The sequence below is a fragment of the Phaenicophaeus curvirostris genome, chromosome 21 (assembly GCF_032191515.1).
Source record: "Phaenicophaeus curvirostris isolate KB17595 chromosome 21, BPBGC_Pcur_1.0, whole genome shotgun sequence".
In the NCBI taxonomy this organism is placed as follows: Eukaryota; Metazoa; Chordata; class Aves; order Cuculiformes; family Cuculidae; genus Phaenicophaeus; species Phaenicophaeus curvirostris.
Genome location: NC_091412.1, coordinates 8650087 through 8670064, shown reverse-complemented (window position 1 = coordinate 8670064; position 19978 = coordinate 8650087). Strand labels below are relative to the sequence as shown.

The 19978-nt window shown below is 44.7% G+C and overlaps 4 protein-coding genes across 7 annotated transcripts in view; 3 read left to right on the top strand and 1 right to left on the bottom strand.

Moving 5' to 3' along the window:
- Positions 1–3965, top strand: part of DOC2B (double C2 domain beta) — a 36395-nt gene extending 32430 nt beyond the window's left edge. For 2 of the 4 annotated variants that reach the window (XM_069874277.1, XM_069874281.1), the window contains one exon: positions 83–2233. In XM_069874277.1, coding sequence (XP_069730378.1) covers positions 83–219 — 137 coding nt within the window. In that variant the 3' untranslated portion in view covers positions 220–2233. Of the gene's footprint in view, positions 1–82; positions 2234–3844 lie in introns of those variants that run through there. The other 2 variants (XM_069874279.1, XM_069874278.1) reach the window with 2 other exon arrangements.
- GDPD1 (glycerophosphodiester phosphodiesterase domain containing 1) overlaps positions 1–19978 on the top strand; it is a 211271-nt gene that overhangs the window by 13370 nt on the left and 177923 nt on the right. The gene's annotated exons all lie outside the window — the stretch shown is intronic.
- LOC138729806 (pinopsin-like) lies at positions 3663–6774 on the top strand. Its single transcript, XM_069874360.1, has 5 exons — positions 3663–4014; positions 4478–4660; positions 5401–5546; positions 5892–6131; positions 6585–6774. The coding sequence occupies exons 1-5, from the start codon at positions 3663–3665 to the stop codon at positions 6726–6728; spliced, it is 1065 nt and encodes a 354-aa protein (XP_069730461.1). The 3' UTR covers positions 6729–6774.
- TEX14 (testis expressed 14, intercellular bridge forming factor) overlaps positions 9620–19978 on the bottom strand; it is a 32592-nt gene continuing 22233 nt past the window's right edge. Inside the window, exons 21-31 of the mRNA XM_069873882.1 lie at positions 19344–19406; positions 18628–18755; positions 17829–18016; positions 16361–16412; positions 15831–15902; positions 14960–15037; positions 12937–13054; positions 12646–12741; positions 11603–11712; positions 10774–10837; positions 9620–10591 (exon numbers count right to left, since the gene is read on the bottom strand). Of these exons, the coding sequence (XP_069729983.1) occupies positions 10549–10591; positions 10774–10837; positions 11603–11712; positions 12646–12741; positions 12937–13054; positions 14960–15037; positions 15831–15902; positions 16361–16412; positions 17829–18016; positions 18628–18755; positions 19344–19406 (1012 nt within the window). The 3' untranslated portion in view covers positions 9620–10548. The remainder of the gene's footprint in view (positions 10592–10773; positions 10838–11602; positions 11713–12645; positions 12742–12936; positions 13055–14959; positions 15038–15830; positions 15903–16360; positions 16413–17828; positions 18017–18627; positions 18756–19343; positions 19407–19978) is intronic.

Below are 19978 nucleotides of genomic sequence, written 5' to 3'. Positions count from 1 at the left end.
TGGCTCCAGCAGCATCTCTGAGCAGCCCTGGCAGGGCTGATGCGCACCCTCACCTCTCCCTCTCTCTCTCTCTCTCTCCAAGGTGGAGTTGTGTTGGGAATTAACGCCAAAGGCGAGCGGCTGAAGCACTGGTTCGACTGCCTGAAAAACAAGGACAAGAAAATCGAGCGCTGGCACACGCTAACGAACGAGCTGCCGGGGGCCGTCCTCAGCGACTGAGGGTGGGCACAGCTCTGCCGGCCACAGCCTTCGGACTTGTCTCGTTTACGGCTTTAGGTACAGGGGACTGTCGTCCTGGGAGAGTGGGACACCCCACGCCCCAGCCCAGCTGCAGGGAAACCCTTCCCAGGGACCAAGGCAGCGGCGGTTTGCTCTGCTCGGCAGGTCCCGTCCCCTAAGGCTTTTCCAAAATGCCTCTTTGCACCCCGACACGCTCACTCACACGCACACTCGCGAGCATGCGCGTGCACACACACACACACACGGACACCACACGCCTGCATGCACTGCAGCTCTGACTCCTCTCCTAATTCTTTGCTCGACTGAATTATCTTCTCGCTGCCTTGCAATTCAGTGGCAAAAAATGAATGCATCACTCTCCGTTTGTGTATCCAATATGAGCAAAAGGCGTCACTACACCATGGAACTGTTTCCTCAAGGCAATTTGTGCCATGTCCCTGGTGGTTTGTCAGTCTCTGTGGTTTGGGCCTCAACAGTCTTGTATGCATTTGAATCTCCTCCATCGGAATGATTGTGTCCCCCGATAACCTAGGGAGATTGCTTTTCTTCCCAAAATGTTGTGCTCGTCCTCTCCGCTAAGCCCTGTGCTGTCAGCCAGAAAGGCAAAAGGGCTGTGCAGACCACGGCTTCGCTCTCGCGGGCTCTGGGCTGGAGCAGCTTCACCTTTCCAGAAGCTGAGGGCAAAATAAAAAGCTCAGCAGAGCTGCTGCCCGTTCCTGCTTCCCTCCCAGCAGCTGCTCTCCCAGTGAAACGCTGCCTTTCCGCCCGGAGCCGCACAGCCAGGCTTTGGCACAGCTATTTTTTTCCAGCAAAGCCAGCTTTCAGGCTAAATTTTTCTATCTCTTTTCCCTTAATCACCCTTTTCCAGTTCATGCCATCACCTAAAACCCAACCAAGGCAATTTGCGCAGCGAGCCCAAGCTGGCATCACGTTTGCGGACGTTCAGCTCCAGCACAGTCATCGTGTTGGTCCGTTTTCTGCCTCAAACAGCATCCAAACCAAAATTTCTGTGTACAGCACAGTAATAAAAGAATAATAATCCCAGCTCTTGTCCTCTGTGACCCACCCTGCTCGCTCTCTGCATCCTCATCCCAGTGGACGCTGGCTGTGCACGCACGTGTTCACTGGCATCTGGTGGGATGAGTTGTCTGGTGGTAAGAGCTAAAACTTTCTGTAAAATGCTGCACCTTGCCAAAAGTTTTTGAAGCCTTTAAACCACGATTTCTTAGGAAGAAAGAGCTGCTATTCCCCACTGGTCTCAATTACCTACAGCTTCTGAGCCCTGGAGCTGTGTCTGCATGCGCACGTGTGTTAATGACTTCTCTTTTTTTGGAAAACAATCAAATCTCTGGAAAACTCTGTTTACTTTTCAAAGTGACGATCGTGTTACACGCTGTTTGATATGGGGGGGAAGATAAAAAAACAACATTCATGGGGTCTTTTTTAATAACTTAATATTTGTAATGCATTCTACAGACACGCATGGATTTTATTTGAGTGCTGGCAGCGAGTCAAGTAGGATGTTCCCGATAATCCCCTGTCACTGGTCCAGCACCTTAAAACCTGGTTTGGGTTTGAGCTTCCAGAAGAGCTACAGGAGCGCCAGGTTGGCTGTGCCTCCCTTTTCTTGCAAAGTTAACTTTCAATCCATCATTTGTTTCAGCTCATAGCGCCAGAAAACTGGCTTACACCTGAGGTGGAGCAGGACACGACGTGTGTGTGCGCGCGCGCGTGTGGGTTCCTTCACTTTGTATCCTCGTCTTTTCTAAGCGGACGGTCCGTCTGTCCGTCCCAGCTGCATGCAGAGTGGTGGTCGTCATGCCAGGCCTCGTGAAATGTTTGATACCGATGTTTTGCTACCATGTGAAGGCTGCAGAAACTGTCCTTACCTGCATCCTAACAGACTTTTGTATTTCAGTATTATCTATCTGTGTACTTTTTGTCAGATTTGTTAATATTTATAACGAGAACCCAAAATAAAAAGGGAAAATAAAAAAAAGGTCGATGCTGTGGGTGCAGCTTTTGCGTCTCCCCGGGTTGGTACCACAGTCCCCGTGAGCTCGGTGTGGCACAGCACATCTCCAACAGGGCACTGGAGGGATGGGAGATGAAGAACTGGGACCTGGTGAGGGGTAACTGTTTTAAACCAGAGCACTGGGAGCTGTTTGGCTTTATTCTCCACTCTTCCAGCTCTTGGTGCTGCTGAAAAAAAAATACATACTATAGCTGCAGTGGCTCCACGTCCCTGACTTTCACCGAGGATCCCACTCTGCCTCAGCAGGGAGCTGTGACGTTCATGCTGGAGCTGTGCGAGAGCTGCTGGTGGAGGGAGGGATGGAGATCAGTCAAGAGAAGATAAAAAACCTCTGAAAAACAGAAAAAAACCCCACCAAAACAAAACGAACTGTCCTGGGGTGGGAGGGCACCGAGGTGCCTCTGCCGCTCCCCACAAATATGTATCTCTACACACACATTTTATATATATATATATAAAATCATGCCTATATGTGCATATATATGTGTGTGTATGTGAGTGAGTTAAATATAAGCTTGTGTCTGATCACATATTTTTAAAAAGAAAGGCATGGCCTTTCTCTGTACCTTTTTTTCCCCACTGACAAAGTGCTGGAGCAGCAGCACTAAGGACCAACAATCCTGTTTGGTGGAGTATATAGATATACGTGCTATATACCACATAAAATATATAGATATCAAATACAATATATAAATACATAGTGAATGTATAGCATGGAGAGAGAGGGGTACAGATAGAGGTAGTCATTTAAATGCACACAAACATATATACACTGTATATATTTTGTAAGATATACTAGTTATAGATAGTATGTATTGCACAAGAATATATATTTCCTTCGTATAAGTTAATATGCATGTGTATGTGTATAAAATATTTTATATAATAGATTACATAAGTAGATACAACATCCTATATGTGCTATTATATACATTTGCATTATAGGGATCCTGCTCTCATACTTTCTTGGGTGCTCTCTCCACATACACTCTTATATTTATCTGTGTACACACATCCTATTTCTTAATATGTTATTCTAATTTATATTAAATGTAATTAATATTCTCTATATAACAAATAGAAGAAAATATATCAATCATATTACCGTAATTAATATAATTTTAGTATTTAGAAGCAGCGCAGCTGACCCAGCTGCTCCCTATTTACTCAATTAAATGATGCACCTTTCAGTCATCAGATTTTTCTAAGTAAGTCACTCTTTATCCCTTCGGGAATAAAGAGCTGATTATAAAACGAGGAGGCAGGAGGACAAACCTTTCAAATTAAAAAAAAGCTTAAGGTATTTGAAGGCAAAGCTTCGAAGGCCCCGCTTTATAAAGAGGCTTTGCTTTTGGGGAGGGCGCCCTGCTTCGGCTCCACAAGCGGGATGACGTCCTCGGCCAACAGCTCGCAGGAGCCCCCGAGCAACGGGACCCCAGGGCCTTTTGATGGCCCCCAGTGGCCCCACCAGGCCCCCCGGGCCCTGTACCTGTCGGTGGCCGCGCTGATGGGCGCCGTGGTGGCCTCCGCCTCAGTGCTCAACGGCTTGGTCATCGTGGTTTCCATCAGGCACAAGAAGCTCCGGTCGCCCCTCAACTACATCCTGGTGAACTTGGCCGTCGCCAACCTGCTGGTGACGCTCTGTGGCAGCTCCGTCAGCTTCTCCAACAACATCAACGGCTTCTTCGTGTTCGGCAACCGCATGTGCGAGCTGGAGGGTTTCATGGTCTCCCTGACAGGTAAGACACAAAGCTTGAGACCTGTCTTGCTCTTCAGTTTTTGCCTTTGCATTTAGCAAAGAAACTCCAGGGATCGCCTCATTAGTTTGCTGCATCTCCCAAGGGCAGCGCGTTCACGCACGATGTAAAACCTGTGTCCTTCATCTATTCTCCAGCACAGGGAAGGGTCAAGTAGGTGGTTGGCTGCACCGAGTCACCTCATGCTCTGTCTTGGTCTTCACAGGGGGTTTGTTTGCACCAGAAACACCAAACGCTGCATAAAACCTTTTGTCAAGGACACTGCAGCGGAGAAACTGGGGTTGTAACATGTCACAGATTTGAATTTTAAGGGCCAAGGATCCTCACAGCTCTTCCTGCCATAAGAAAAACATCCGACATCTTGTTACAACATTTACTCCAGCAGCTCTTAATCGCCGTCTGCCAGGTCCCAGTTCCTCAGGCACAAAGCCTTCTCCTCCCGCAGGCATCGTGGGGCTGTGGTCGCTGGCCATCCTGGCCTTCGAGCGCTACGTCGTGGTCTGCAGGCCCCTGGGAGGCTTTCGGTTCCAGCACCAACACGCCGTCTGCGGCTGCGCCTTCACCTGGAGCTGGTCGCTGCTCTGGACCACCCCACCGCTGCTGGGCTGGAGCAGCTACGTACCTGAAGGTAGGGGAGACGTGCTTGGAATGAGCTCAACTCCACAGCTTCTTGAATCCCATGTTCAGTTCTGGACCCCTCGCTGCAAGAAGGATGTTGAGGCTCTGGAGAGAGTCCAGAGAAGAGCAACGAAGCTGGGAAAGGGGCTGGAGAACAAGTCTGAGGGACCTGGGGGTGTTTAGCCTGGAGAAGAGGAGGCTGAGGGGAGACCTCATTGCTCTCTACAACTACCTGAAAGGAGGTTGTGGAGAGGAGGGAGCTGGGCTCTTCTCCCCAGTGACAGGGGACAGGACGAGAGGGAATGGCCTCAAGCTCTGCCAGGGGAGGGTCAGGCTGGACATTAGGAAAAAATTTTTCACAGAAAGGGTCATTGGTCCCTGGCAGAGGCTGCCCAGGGAGGGGGTTGAGTCGCCTTCCCTGGAGGGGTTTAAGGGCCGGGTGGACGAGGTGCTGAGGGACATGGGTTAGTGATTGATGGGAACGGTTGGACTCGATGATCCAGTGGGTCTTTTCCAACCTGGTGATTCTATGATTCAAATCTGCTCACGCAGAGGCTTGGCTGCACATCACAACAAATCACCCTCCTCCACAGAGCAGTCAACAAGCCAAAAACCGCAGTGGTTGAGCACCAGGTCACTGGGGATGGAAAAGTGAGAGGTGCCTGGGGCAGTGCTGGTGGTTGCTGCTTTGGAACTTGTTCCTGAGCCCCTGTCCAAGCCCAGGAGCAGTTTAAAACTGATCTGTTCCAGGTCTGAGAACCTCCTGTGGGCCCAACTGGTACACTGGTGGCAGCAATAACAACAGCTACATCCTGGCCTTGTTTGTCACCTGCTTCCTGATGCCCCTCAGCCTGATTCTCTTCTCCTACACCAACCTGCTGATGACGCTGCGAGCGGTAAGTGCGGCGACTACAGGTCAGTTAATGGTCTTCTGCTCACAAAACTGCCGGTGAGGCACATCTCCACTGGGACGAAGAGCCTCACGGCAGGTTTCTGTGACAGCTGATGGAGCCGACATCTCCTGGTGCTGATGTCGGGCCACCCAAGGGATGGAAACCCTGTTGGGAACTTTAAACGGGCGTCTCTCTTTCTTCACCTTCCCTGGAGGGGTTTAAGGGATGGGTGGACGAGGTGCTGAGGGGCATGGTTTAGTGTTTCATAGGAATGGTTGGGCTCGATGATCCGGTGGGTCTCTTCCAACCTGGTGATTCTATGATTCTATGATTCAAAACTCCCCACAGGCTGCGATGCAACAGCAGGAATCGGACACAACGCAGCAGGCGGAGCGGGAGGTGACGCGCATGGTGATCGTGATGCTGGTGGCCTTCCTCGTCTGCTGGCTGCCCTACACCACCTTTGCCCTCGTGGTGGCCACCAGCACGGGCATCACCATCCAACCAGCACTCGCGTCCCTGCCCTCCTACTTCTCCAAGACGGCCACAGTTTACAACCCAATCATCTACGTCTTCATGAACAAACAGGTGAGAGAGAAAGCCGTTAGCTAACCGACCCATAGCTGCACTGGGGCTCCTGGAGAACAACTTGACGGCCTCATAAAATGTGGAGGAACCATCTATCCCACCTGGAAGCGCAGACCCAGGCTCGACCCAGGAGTTGCAAAGTTTTGGGGAATAAACTAGAAAGAGAGGGAGCAGCCTCTGAGCCCGAACAAGAGCTCATTTTCTGCTTCCATGATTTTATGGGGTCAGGCAACTTAATTTTAGATCACAATCTGCTCGATGAACGCGAAAAGCCAAACGAAACGCTTATTGACAACAAACTGCCAGGGTCTGCAAAGAGTCAGGCTGGCAATTAGCACAGATCTCACCCAAACACAGTGGCTGAGGAGCTCCCACCCCCCAGCTGCTGCCTCCAAGTCTCCAGGCGGACACCAGTTTCTTCCACAAGTCGTAACCCTCCTCATTCCTGCCCAGTTTCAGAGCTGCCTGCTGAAAATGCTGTGCTGTGGTCACCACCCCTGGGGGGCAGGAAAAACCGCTCCGGCTGGGCTCGGCCCCCGCGCAGGCGTCGCTGCAGGCGAGCTGTGGAATAAGATGACACCATCTCACCCCGTCTAACTGCGGCCAGATCCTGCCTGCACCAGCGTCGGGCTCAGCCTGTCCCACCCAGCCTTGGGGGCACAGAAAATGGGCAGGTGCCACAGCTCTTCCCCACACCCCAGGTGGCTTTGGGAGGTGAGAGAGGTCCCCAGAAACCCCCGACACTGCTCTCCAGAAAGACACAACGTTGCCTTCTCATGGGAGAGGAGATACCCCGTCACAGTGTAAAATGCCATCTTCTAAGGAAAGACCCCCTCCCTTTCAGCCTCTAACCTCAAGGAATCAGGAGCCTTTTAAAAACAAACGAAAAATAAGAGTAATTTTCATAGAATCACAGGATTATTAAGGTTGGAAAACATCTCTAAGCTCAAGTCCAACCGTAAGCCCCAAACCACTGTGCCTACTAAACCACATGCCAAAGGGCCACGTCTGCAGCTTTGTGAACACCTCCTCGGATGGGGACTCCAGCTCTTTCCTGGGTAGCCTCTTTCAATGCTTCATCACTCTTCTAGCAAAGAAACTTTTCCTAATAGCCAATCTAAACCTCTCCTGATGCAATTTGAAGCCACCTCCTCTCATCCTATCCCTTGTTCCTTGGTAGAAGAGACCAAAACCCACCTTGCTACAACCTCCTTTCTGCAGAGAGCAATGAGGTTTCCCCTCAGCCTCCTCTTCCCCACACTAAACAAGCCAAATTCTCTCAATGTAACATCCCAAGCTGCTCTGTTCAGCCCCAGAGTCAGCCAAACACCAACTCCAAAGCGTCTGTAGGACAGATCCGCATGTTCACCATCCCTAGATAGACCCAGTCCTACCCGCATCACCCAATCTTGCTGTGAAGTTCAAGATCACACTGTGGAAATGGCAAAAATCCAGCAGGCATGCGTAAGTGCAGACAGTGTTAATAAACTTTAATAAACCTTGATAAGGTCCCGTGCATCTATTTTAGCAGCTGATAGAAGGTTCGACAGAAAACGCTTCACATCCCGCTATTCCAGCCGGCACTTCTCTCGTGGCAAGTGCCACACACACCTTCATAACAGACAGCAAGAGATAGAACAGTTAAAGACAAAGTTATATATTGTTTAGTATTTAAGGCAATAAAGAAAGGTCTTACATCCATTAATTTCCCAGCAAGGGAGAAAACACAGGCTGGATCAGGCTCTGTGGACCCTGAGGACAAGGCACAGCAGAGCCGCTGCTGCCTGAGCAGCTGGGACGTTACACAAAGCAAAAGATGCCAAAGCCTGTAAGAAAAGAACAAAAGCCAAAGCCCCCTCAGTGGGGTTGCACAGCCCCACACCCATTGCGAGTCTCTAAACACAATGTTTATCTACACCAGCTGCAATTACAGTGCGGGTTATGCGATTTAGGAGCCTGTGGGTTAAGGCTTCTAAGTGCAAGGTGCAGACAATCCCGCAGGCAGCAGTCCCCCGAGACCCTGCTGCATCAAGTTCTATCATTAGAAATGCTGTCAGCAGCTTGTCTGCCTTCATAGTTAATTGTTCTTCAAAGTTTGATTCTGAACACTTAAATTGCTTTCAAAACGAGATGGATCCACAGTCACAAGTCTGAAGGTTCACTCTCCTCTCCAGTTTTGTACTATCGCAAACCATCCACAGGGACAATTCCAGAACAAGTCTCACTCCATTTCTCCTCCCACCACCTTCCTCAGCTTCTACTGTTAAAGAAAACCTATGAAGGAAGTGATGCTAAAGTTCTTCATCACTTCACTAAACTGCCTTGCGAGCGGCCAGTCCCCAGCCTGGTAACAGGCAGCCAGAAAGGCAATTTACACCAGCACAGATTACGATGAGATTTGGGGGACCAAGGGTTCTTTCCTTTATCTGAGATTGTTTCCTCCAAAACAAGAACAGAAGGAAAAATCCCAAACCATGACGAGCGTGATGACAGGTAGAAGGGAGCTGAAACACAGCTGCATAGAGAATGAACATTTGCTTTTCTTGCTTGTCTTCACTCAAATTCAGCAAAATCGAGCGCCTGCAGAGGAATCCAGCACCCACTGCAGTTCAAGAGCACAAGATCCTCCTCCTCACCCCATACCCTTATCCCCCCCCATCTCTGCCTCCTTTCCTACACACAAAACAGCTCACATGCCAGCGGCTCAGAGAGGAATTAGAACAGCTCAGTTTCACTATTTTAATTTAATTAATTGGCCTTTCATTCTCTGGGAAGCTGAAATGCAGCATTAGATGGGCCCCCTCTGATCTTCTCTGCTGTCTTCCACTAGTCCTTGTTTAATTGCTCCTGTTAATTACAGCTTTTGTGTCCGTGCTTTATGTTATTAGGATGATTTACATTCATGCTAAACTTATATCAGGGAAAAATACAAGCAGCTGAGAAAAGGAAATCTCTCACTGCTGCGTTCTGGCCCCAATAAGGAGAGCAGGCAGGCTCGTGACTGCTTGAAAGGCTCGCTACCAACAGAAATAAAAATTCTCCACATTAAGATTTAAAAAAAAAGATAGGGAAATGGTTCACAGTTTGCTCACCATTTGGTTTGGCAGATAAAATAGAGAAATCCGAGAAGGTTCGGAGACATCGGATGTTGCGCACCAGCGATACGCAATTATAAGCTTGTAAAAATGCACGTGTGCTTGCTCCACTCCTCCACACTGCTACAGCCCTGGACGTTTTACTTATTATTCAATTCAATAAGCTTATGAAACATAAAATACAGCCCCAACTGAGAGGCAAGGACCCTCAGCTCCTTACCAGTCTGGGGTAACAAACCACTAAGGACAGAACCACACAATAAAACTGCTGTTTAACTTTGCGTGTTTTTGCCAAGTGAAAATAACCCTAAAGAACAGAAAAAGAACCACAGGGCAGCAAAATAAACTTGGAAACTTTTATTAGTAATCTTAAACCAAACTGACAGCATTTCCCTACATCAACAGGAAGAAAAAGCAACACGCGGTGCCCCCAGCTGTACAGAGGCAGCCAAAATGCCAGGATATGTTCCAGAAACGAGGACCATCTTCACACCTCCTGCACCCAAACTGTATTTAACACAAGAAATGCTAAATATGAAGTTGCTGTGCCCATCAAAATCCTCATCCAAAGCTCAATTCTATCCAGAGACTAATTTTTCTCCTGATGAGGTGCACCAAAAGTGTGGTTAACTTCACCAACAGGTGAAGTTTACTGCAGAACCCTCGTAATACTAACCAGGTTTTTTTAAATTCTTGTCTAATGCTGGCAGGGAACGTATTGCTGCACTTGCAATCTCTGGAGAACACTGCCTTTTTTCTCATTAGCTTTCTGCACAGCAATTAATCCCCTTAATCAGTCAAATCAGCTCAACACTAGATCACAAAAGCACTAAGAAAAGAGAAAACAAGAAATTACCTTGTTAAATTTAATGAGCAAGGAAAAACATACACTACATGGGCTGCAACAGCGCTCCACTCTCCAGCATGGAAAAATGTAACAAGTGCCTGAGCAGTAACAGCAGCCCACGGAATAACAATCACTTTGTCTTAACACTGAAAACCACATAATGTGATAGAACAAGAAACTCTTTTGCTTATGAAAGCGTGAATGCACGGAAAAATACCCACCACATCACCAGCCTGGTAAGGATGTTCAGAAATAGATCAGTCTGCAATATCACCGACGCTGCCTTTACACACAATGATGGTGTAAAACCAGTACAAACTGTGTTACAAAGTGGAGATTAGATTTTCTTCTGTACTTACTGCTGCAGTTCAAGGAAGCCTGAGCTTTACAGTTGTTTGTGTGGTCAAAAAGGGTTGAGATTCACAGGCTGCAACCACACAGGCAGCAATAAGCAGGTGACATCAGAAATTGTTCACTATCCATTTTCATCAGAAGAGCTCTGATCCAAAACAATTATCCTGTAGGAAAAAAAAAAAGTTAGACTTGTTTTTTTTCTTACATCAAACTACAAGTTGAAGGGAATGGGATTTCATATTTCCCCTTTCACCTCCTGCGCATTGAAAACAAGAATGTATCTTGTGCAGCCAGGGAATACACATCTTTCTCTAAAAAGCCTAACTGAGTTCACGGAGAGGCTCACCTGAACGGCGCAGATGAAGGCAGCCGTTCCTGTAAGTGGAATTTCTGATCTTCAGGATGTGTGTCTAAAAAAACATGTAAATTCAGCTCAGAACCAAAAACACGTACAGGCACCCAGCACTTCAAAGAGAAAGCTCTGGGTTTGCCAGCACGTAGCAGCGAGCTACAGATCCTTTCGCCAGCCCCATTAAGTTACCCAGAAACCAGCCCCAGCTCTGCTGCTGTTGGGTCTATTAACCAGGACCCTCTTTATGATCAGAAATTATTCTGTTTTCAAAGCCTGAAGCCCAATCCCTACCAGTTCTTCTAGGAGTCTGACAGAAAAGAGGGTCATATATGCTCATGCTGTGCAAATAATAAGCATAAGGATGTTACCTCCACAACTCTAGGTTTAAAAATTACCATCCACATTTCCAAAAGTAACTAGTGGTTTGGGACACTTCAGACTCTGGGTGCTTAACTAGAAAGCAAAACAAAGGCTGTAGAGCTGACTGCTGTAGGAAGGTTAAATGCTCACAACACTAGAGTTCAGCTTCCTTTAAGTCATCTTGTGCTACACACTGAAAAATCAGAAGTTCTCTCTGAAAACGACTACTGCCTTTTTCTTTCCAGACAAAATGCTGGTTCTTTGCTATTTTTTGCACAGCACTAAATGCACATTAACTTCACCAGCCTCCCCCGGTAACAAAAAACATCTTTAATTTAGAAATGCTGAAAATGGCAACCTTTTACTTGAGCTGTAGAACATCAGTCAGCTTTGACAGTTCCTAAGATTTTGGGCCCTAAGATTTGGTCTTATAAAGTCCAGTAGCTTTACAGAAGAAGAGGACCTTCTGAACTCCCTGCACAGCTTTCTAGCGCTCCGCCTCTGGCCCCAGCTCTGCCTTCCTCTTCTCCCTTCTTCCTTCCAGCATCTTCTGGATCTTGCAGGCTTGCAGCCCTTAAATAACAGAATTTTGTATAGCATCCCTTTTTTTTTCTATTTTCTCTCAGACAGGATGAATACAGAGCACTGAAACAGAACCCTCTGCAGATACTAGATGTCTTTTTATCTTTGCCCTGACCTATTAATGAACATCTGTCCCCTCCAACCCCCAAACAAACTGCCTCTCCCCACCCAAGGTTACAGATGTGCTTTAGCTTTACAGCATTAAGTAAATGCTTTTTTTCTGATTACAAGTGTGAATGGGCTTTGGATCAAACCATTTATGAACATGGCAGTATAAATACCACGGGAATCAGTCTGCCCTGTTGGCAAGATCCTCCTGGTTATCAGGATATCTGCCTTCTACATTCAACTAAAAAAAAAAGTCCTGGTGTCAAACACGAGAACATCCCGAATATGTCGGGAATGACTTGTGACCACTCACTGGCATTTACTGTGGAGTTTTTCAGTTACTAGGCTCTGATCTTTGATTCCAAGAGGAAAAACGTCACTGGGGCCACAAAATGATGTAGCTGACTTCTGCCACGTTCTTCACTTCCACCTCTATTGCCCTGACAGTATAACCACCATCCCCAAGTCTTCTTTCAAGTCTTTTCTAAAGAGCCTTCATTATTCTGTTCTCTTAATATAAACCCTTCTCTATCTCAAAAATCCGACATTCTGTCAAACTATCTGATTTCTGCGAGGACTCTGCACTGCCTTCCAAGCCTACTGAAGTATTTGCTTTCCACCTACAGGAAAGTATATTATCAAAACATTATTTTCCCTCTCAATTCAGTATGAAAAGCTTAGTTGAATGTCTCCAGGCAAGCTCGCCAACACACCACTCTCAAGACAGTGACAGCCCCTTTTCTGAAAGGTCCCACATAGGTCAGTACACAGAACACAAACGAAAACTTCTGAACAAGGCATCAGTGATCAGCTAACCCCAGAGTGCATCCCCGAGGTTGTTCTTGCCTGTCCTCATCTCCAGGAACTGCACCGAGCATTCCTTCTAAAACTTCGTCAAGTGTAGAGTGAGCCCTGTTGAAGAAAAGATTTTAATTGGTGCTGGCAAATTTAATCCTACACATTTTAAAAGAAAGCAGCCAGAATTACTAGGGTTCTTAAAAAAGCTGGCTTGCTGTAAGCATTAAATCTTGTTAAAATATACTGGAACCATCACTCTAAACCTTTGTAACTGAAAGCAAAACACGCTTTATTGTCCTTTTTTCATACCTTTCTGTTTCATCTCCTAGATTAAATGACCCCTTAGTCCATAAACTATGATTTTTCTTCTTATTTCTCTCAGATTCTTTTTTTGACTCGCCTTCTTCCATTTTAATTTGATCAGGAACTATTTAGATAAACAGAAAAAAATTAGCATCAAAGGTATGAAGGAAAATAAAAAGAAAATTAAAATGCATTTTTATTTGCTGCACTTGGGGAATTTCCATTTGTCCACTACTCAGTAGCTCTTTTTTCAGTCACCTGATTTTCTACCAGTTAAGCAAATTCACATTATCTACAAAGGTGGCCCACAGCAAGACCTAGATAAATATTTTACTGTAACACAGTTTTAGATTCACAGGACTGAACATTTTCCTTCATACTAAAATGAAAAATGCATGTGGAAATTAATCTTTAATCTCTCCCCCTACAATCCTAGATATGGGAAAAAAATCAAAAGAAAACCTGTGGATGTTTGCTTTGTTACCCTACTTAGCCAAATCCAATGATATCCCCCCTAGACTTATCTCGGTAAGTTCTGTTCCCTACAGCATGTGAATGTATTCAGCCACCTTCTGCTAAGCTATGATAAGCAGGAGGCAGTAGGCTGTCACAAAAAAAGGGAGGCTGAAATAACTCTACTTTATGCAAATACAACAAAACCACAGCGACTGAGCAGCGAGCAGTACAGGCTCCTGCCTCCCGTACCACCCAACGGCAAAATACTCCTGTGAATAAAGTCACAGCAGCTTCTATATCCTTTGGGTAACGATTTTAAATGGGGAAAGATCTAACAATGCTCTAGGAGAACACAAACAAGTGCCAGGTTCGTTCTCAAGTGCTTGTGCTACTCAGCTTTTTTACACGCTAACTCATGTTCTGCCTTTGTTTTGGTTTGTTTTGTAGGTTTTTTTCAAACTGCTCTTCACTTTCTGACTTCAGGCCTTATGAGGAGCGGCTGAGAGAGCTGGGGGTGTTTAGCCTGGAGAAGAGGAGGCTGAGGGGAGACCTCACTGCTCTCTGCAACTACCTGAAAGGAGGTTGTGGAGAGGGGGGAGCTGGGCTCTTCTCCCAAGGGACAGGGGACGGGACAAGAGGGAATGGCCTCAAGCTCCACCAGGGGAGGGTCAGGCTGGACACTAGGAAAAAATTTTTCACAGAAAGGGTCATTGGGCACTGGCAGAGGCTGCCCAGGGAGGGGGTTGAGTCCCCTTCCCTGGAGGGGTTTAAGGGACGGGTGGACAAGGCGCTGGGGGACATGGGTTAGTGTTTGATAGGAATGGTTGGACTCGATGATCCGATGGGTCTCTTCCAACCTGGTTATTCTATGATTCTATGACTCATTGGAACAAACACAGAGCCTGCAGAGATTGGGGTTTTCTGCTCCTCTGACATTACTCGCTGTACATCTAGTAGTTCTTCCCACTTACTAATTTGCAGTTTCAGAAGCAGGAAGATTCACTACTGCTGCCTTGCAACAGAATAGGCAATATAATATTGATTACTGCAATGGAGGCTATTTTCTCACCATGACATCAGAGGCATTATTTCATTACAGTGAATAAGAAACACGAGCCGTTAGCGCACGCTGGCCACTTGCTCAACTGAACTGCCCTCCCAGAATGGAAACTCAGCTCTATTTTACATCAGCTGCCCACACCACCTATCCCAGTGTGGGTTTCATCACTTGTGTTTGAACACAGGGGCATAATAAAAGTAGAAGGTGAATTCTGACAGTTCAAAGCTGCAAGCCTTCTACATCAGACCCCCTGCAGGCTTCAGGGAGTGAATACGCAAAGAAAGAGAGCAAACACTGGTGGAAGGAGTGCTATTTGCAAAAATACTGCACATAACCTTACCAAGAGAAGGAGAATCCGCTCGAATTTCTGCTGAGCCACAAATACCAAAAAAAGCTAAAAATTGAAGTTGATCACACAGCTGAACAGTGACAAGTGTTCAGAGTAATTCTGAAGCAATGTGAAAGTAATTTTCTATTTGTAATCTCTATGCTAGGACTATTATTATAACTAACCATTTATTTGCGCTCCGCAGTCGTACGATCTGTTCTCTTTCAAGTCTTGAGCAATGGAATCTTGCTGCTTTATATCTTCTGTTAAAAACAGGTTATTTCCTGATTGATCTAAATATTCTAAATTGACTCCATACAACCTAAAGTCACATATTACTTACCCAAATCTCGATTAAAACTTTTATGCAATGTATAATTAGTTTGCATATTTATCTTACATATTGTCTCTGATCATTATTTTTTCACCTCATGCTAATTTCCAGATGTCCTTGTTTTGGTGAATGAGGAAATAAAAGGACTGGAACAAGCCGGGGTGCCTCATTTCTAAAAGAAATAGGCATACATCGGTTTATTCCAGTGCCTGGTGTTAGTTTATGAAGAGCTTATAGCTGAGTAATCAAAGGAAATTCTTCTATAGTGCCTACCAGTAAAAATAAAGCAGGATTTTTACATCTGAAGAGGTATGTGACTACAAAAAGAAACATAAATCATTGAGACTAAGCTCTGTAAAAATACCTGAGGGATGCGGCTGCCCAGCTTACATTTGTTTTAGTGGAGAACACGCAGTGCACCAGGACACCCCTCCAAAATTCAATCTACACAAAATTCATCCCAGTGTTAAATTACAACTGCACTCACCCAGCCAGCTGCCATCCTCACCAGTGACCAACCATTACATGAAACACAAGAGCTTCAAGGACTAACTTAAAAAACTGTCAGTTATTTAAGCTGTTGATGCCTAACTTCCTAATCATTCACCTGACTGCAATTAATTTGGAAGTCCTTGTGTATTTTAGTACCGAATGATTTGGGAGAAATCCTGATTGAGCACAGCTGGCAAACTTCATGCCATTCTAGGTGAAGTGCCTCTTACCAATTTCATCCAGCAGCTTTTGGGCTGGTGGAGGCAGCTCATCAATGGAGTGGTTTGATGCCTGGGAGAGTGCTGAGATAGAAAAAAAAATCTAGTTAATTAGCAGTGATTAATCCTTAATAACTGTGATATAGGCTTGCATTGTGACAGCATCTTGCTGACATATTTCACTTACCAACCTCCACGAGCCTGGCTCGTTCACATTTTATCAAATAGCCTTAAATAATATCATAATGGAAAAATCATTCAGAGCCAGACTTGCACATTCAGTTCTCAGTCTTGTACAGCAAATTTTAGGCCACTAATATTTACACTTCAAACACAGGTTGATTAAAAGTCAGAGTGCAAGGTCTGTGGGTGCAAGCACAAAATGCATAACCTGATAACCACCAGCAATACACAGATGTGTGTAAAGCTATTTATCCCTATAAAAAGAGATGAGAGGAGAAGTAAATCTGCAGAATTTCTTTTCAATTCTGTTTCTCCATTTATTGATCATTCTCTTTTGGCCGGGGGGTTAAGAGACTTACCAGATGCTTTCCTGGTACCTCTCATGGATGAAGCAACTACTGGCCACCCATCCTGCATGAGGTCACATGAAATTAAACATAAGAAGGTAAATTGAAGAACTGCTGGTTTTCAATCCTCCCCTTCATCATACTACATTCAAAATTAGCTTAGGCCTTAATTAAAGCCTTAGTTGAACACTAAATTTTTAAATAAGCTCTTCAGTCAGTTCAGAATATGAAAACAAGGGTAACATCCAGGTAAGCCAGATGTGTAAAAATCTTTGCTTAGGCTGCCGTGCACTCATCCAGCCCTAAGATACTGTCAGATATTTAATCTTTACCCATTTCAACACTCTGTAGGGACAATTGGATGGGAATTCTCTGAAAGGACAGTTCCAATATCTCTTCAGTTCCCATTCTCTGTACTGGATCTCTAATTATTAAAGCCAGGCCCGCCTGTTTACCAAAAAAAGCCCTAAAAATGAAGAATCTGTAATCATAAGCAAATACTAACTGTCCTCAAAATGGTAACAGGTGTTTCATGCACTTAAACCTAGACTAAGATTTCAGACAAGCAAGTGACACAATCAAACAGAGCCACTCAAGGCAGAGCTGTGCTCTTAATGGGCTTAATGAATTCCAACTGCTGGCTATGCAAGCAGAGACACAGACCTGACCTGATGGCAATGAATGCAGTCACTACTGTTCTGGTTGAACGAACTCTAATTTAATCTTTAAATGACAATCCCGTCAATGAATAACAGTAAGAAAGCCATAAAAGCAAGTACTTTATATGTAACTGTCTGAAAAGACAGTTAAGATAATGCTGTGGCTCCTGAAAACCTTCAGTTCCAAAAAGATTACTGGAAATCATTATAGTGACCTTGGAAATTGCTAACTCCGATGAGAAAGGGCTTTTATGATATAAGAAATTTGATAACAATATGCCATGTCTGCACAGAAAGGACAAACTTTATCTCCTGATACTAGGGCTTCTGCCTTTCCTTCCAAACTACTCGATTGAGGCTTCTACCTCTGTTTTCTTCCTCGAGAAATCAGTCATGTACGTACTCATTTACCTCACCCCGCTAAGTCTGGAGAACTCTTCGGTTTCACATAAAAACTTAGTTGAACACAAATGCACATCTACTTAACTTCATTCCAGTTTATTCCAGTTCTTTAGAGCCAGGGAAGGGACAGAGGGTAAGCAAGGCCCTTTTGATGGTAGTCAACATTTACATAAGATTACGTGCCAGGAGCCAACTCTTTGTATAAGCAATGGCACACGTTGACTGCTTTGAAATCAATTAGAATCTTCGTCATTATATCAACGGATCCCTGATTCCAAAATACTCACAAGGATCTAGAAGTATTTCTGCCCTTCTCCATTTGCATGTATTTTACGGAAAAGTACTTTAAAGTACTTTAGAAACCACTTTAAAAAGTATTTTAAAGAATGGCTGGCATAAGGTAGATTTTCTAGACTTACAGGCTCGTTCAATTCAGATTTGTGAACTCCTGAAGAAACAGAGGGAATTTCAATGCTCCTTCTCTCTTCGTAAGCAGTAATGAATGTCCGGGATGCTACAGAGGAGATCTCTCGAGAAGCACAAAAGGAAGCATCTGAAGGTACATCATAGCAGAGCTTGTATCTCTCAATGGCTAATGGATTTTTTTCTTCTAGAATTTAAAAAAAAAACAAAGAGAAAAGAAAAATATGATAGCATTTATCAAGAAGTATTTATAGAAAGTAAAATATGATAGCAAAGCTGAAAAGATATTCTTGGAATTTTTGTATCTTGGTCAGAAGCAACAGGTTTTTATACTTGCAAATGCACCTGCACAGGAAACTCTAAGAACTTATTGTCCATAAATGACCTCTAAGCAGAAGCCCAAACTGATTACCCGGGAGTTCCACCTCAGGCATTATTTACACAAAACCTCCCAACTGAGAAATTTCGACTATTGTATTACACCAAATTAATGAAGGTACAAAGCCAATGATAATTCACTGCTCTTAAACAACACTTAACTTCAAGAAACATTGAGATCAATTTATCAATTCTGAAAACATCCTAAGTGCTTATTACACATAGCCTGTTTTTAAAATGCTAAAATCTGCATGCATCAGTCCAAATCATTTTAAATTGATTGTAGTGATAGGCTTGTTATGATAGGATGAGGGGCAGTGGGTATAAACTGGAGAGGGGCAGATTTAGACTAGACATAAGGAGGAATTTCTTCACTGTGAGGGCCCAGGTTGCCCCTTCCTCCCTCTCCTCAGTTACCTGCGCTGAGCGGAGTGCTGACGCTTGTTGGTGCGTGACTCACTCTGGGTGTTTTACAGTCTACATCCCTGTAGTAGTTTTCTGGTTCACAGGGGATACTTGACAAATCCTGAATATCTGTCACTGATCTGAAGCATTGAAAGATGTTCTGACAGTTAGAATAGCCACTTCTTACACCTGTGAATCACTAAATCCTGCTCTTTTGAGGATCTTCAAATTTTACTTTTGTTCAGTCTTATCTAGTTTTCCAGAAGGAAAGAGACATTCCCTTTGAAAACTTCCCACAGAACTCTTGGAAGGCTAAAGATCACCATCTTCAATAATCTTGCAGAGACAGAAAAGGTTAATTATTTGCTTTCCCTTCCTTTACAGGATTTCTTAATTTTAATAATTCTCTTATAAAAGCAGGCTCAGGAAACCGCCTCCATTAAGAGTAAGAACTTCAAAAGTGAACCACTACGTAGAAATCTCTCCGAAGCTAAGGAAAGACCTCAAGGATTAACAAAAATTAATGATCCATTAATCAAGACTAAGCGTAGGTGTTAAAAGCCTTTAGAATAATCACTCAGATAAACTGAAACTGCTGAAGATTTGCACAGGCTGTGACATCCACTCAAGTCACAAAAATGAAGTGGCTGCAATACTAGGATTCTGTTAAGCAAAGCAACATCTACCAATCTCCCAAATTTTAGCATAAAATGGTCTGTGGCACTTACACATCTTTTTCTTTGGATTCTTCCTGTGGCTCCCACCGTACCACTTCTTGCGCTGCTACAGCGCTGGAATGAGGGAAGAAAGATCACGTTCACTGATCCTCCCAGAAAATTGTGAAAATAAACATATTTAGTTTCCTGTCTCTCAATAAGTTTAACAGACTACCTGCTCTCCGAGATACACTGCAGCTCATAAAAACTTTTTTTCTTAAAACCTTAGAAGATGGAGAGAGGTTTAGGAGGAAAATGCCATTTTAAACACATTATGGATTTGTATTAAGGAGAAGACTTCTAACAGACATATGCAGTTTCAAAACAAAACTGAAAGTTAAATAAAAATCTATGAATATGCATCGCTGCTTTGTTTTATCATCCTTTGATTGTTCTGTACTATAAACTCTTCTCTCAAACTCTAACAACCCCATTCAAGAGGCATTCAGAGGGGATTATTCAGATGGCCAAAGAGCAACAGCCCCCTGTGTCCTGCTGACAAATTCCTAAGTGAAGGGTGCAACCAAAACCATTGTCTTTTACCTTAAAGCCAAGTATTTCCACACTAGATGCCTGCCTTGGACAACGGTAACTCAGTTCCTCCAGTGGAGGGGAGAGAGGGCAACACTGACAGGCAGTAAAAGCAG

Bases quoted from the DNA above. Each gene is read 5' to 3' on its own strand.
- LOC138729806 (XM_069874360.1), top strand. From the start codon at position 3,663: ATGACGTCCTCGGCCAACAGCTCGCAGGAGCCCCCGAGCAACGGGACC. The intron at 4,015-4,477 runs GTAAGACACAAA...CTCCTCCCGCAG, and splicing joins TTTCATGGTCTCCCTGACAG to GCATCGTGGGGCTGTGGTCG. The intron at 6,132-6,584 runs GTGAGAGAGAAA...ATTCCTGCCCAG, and splicing joins ACGTCTTCATGAACAAACAG to TTTCAGAGCTGCCTGCTGAA.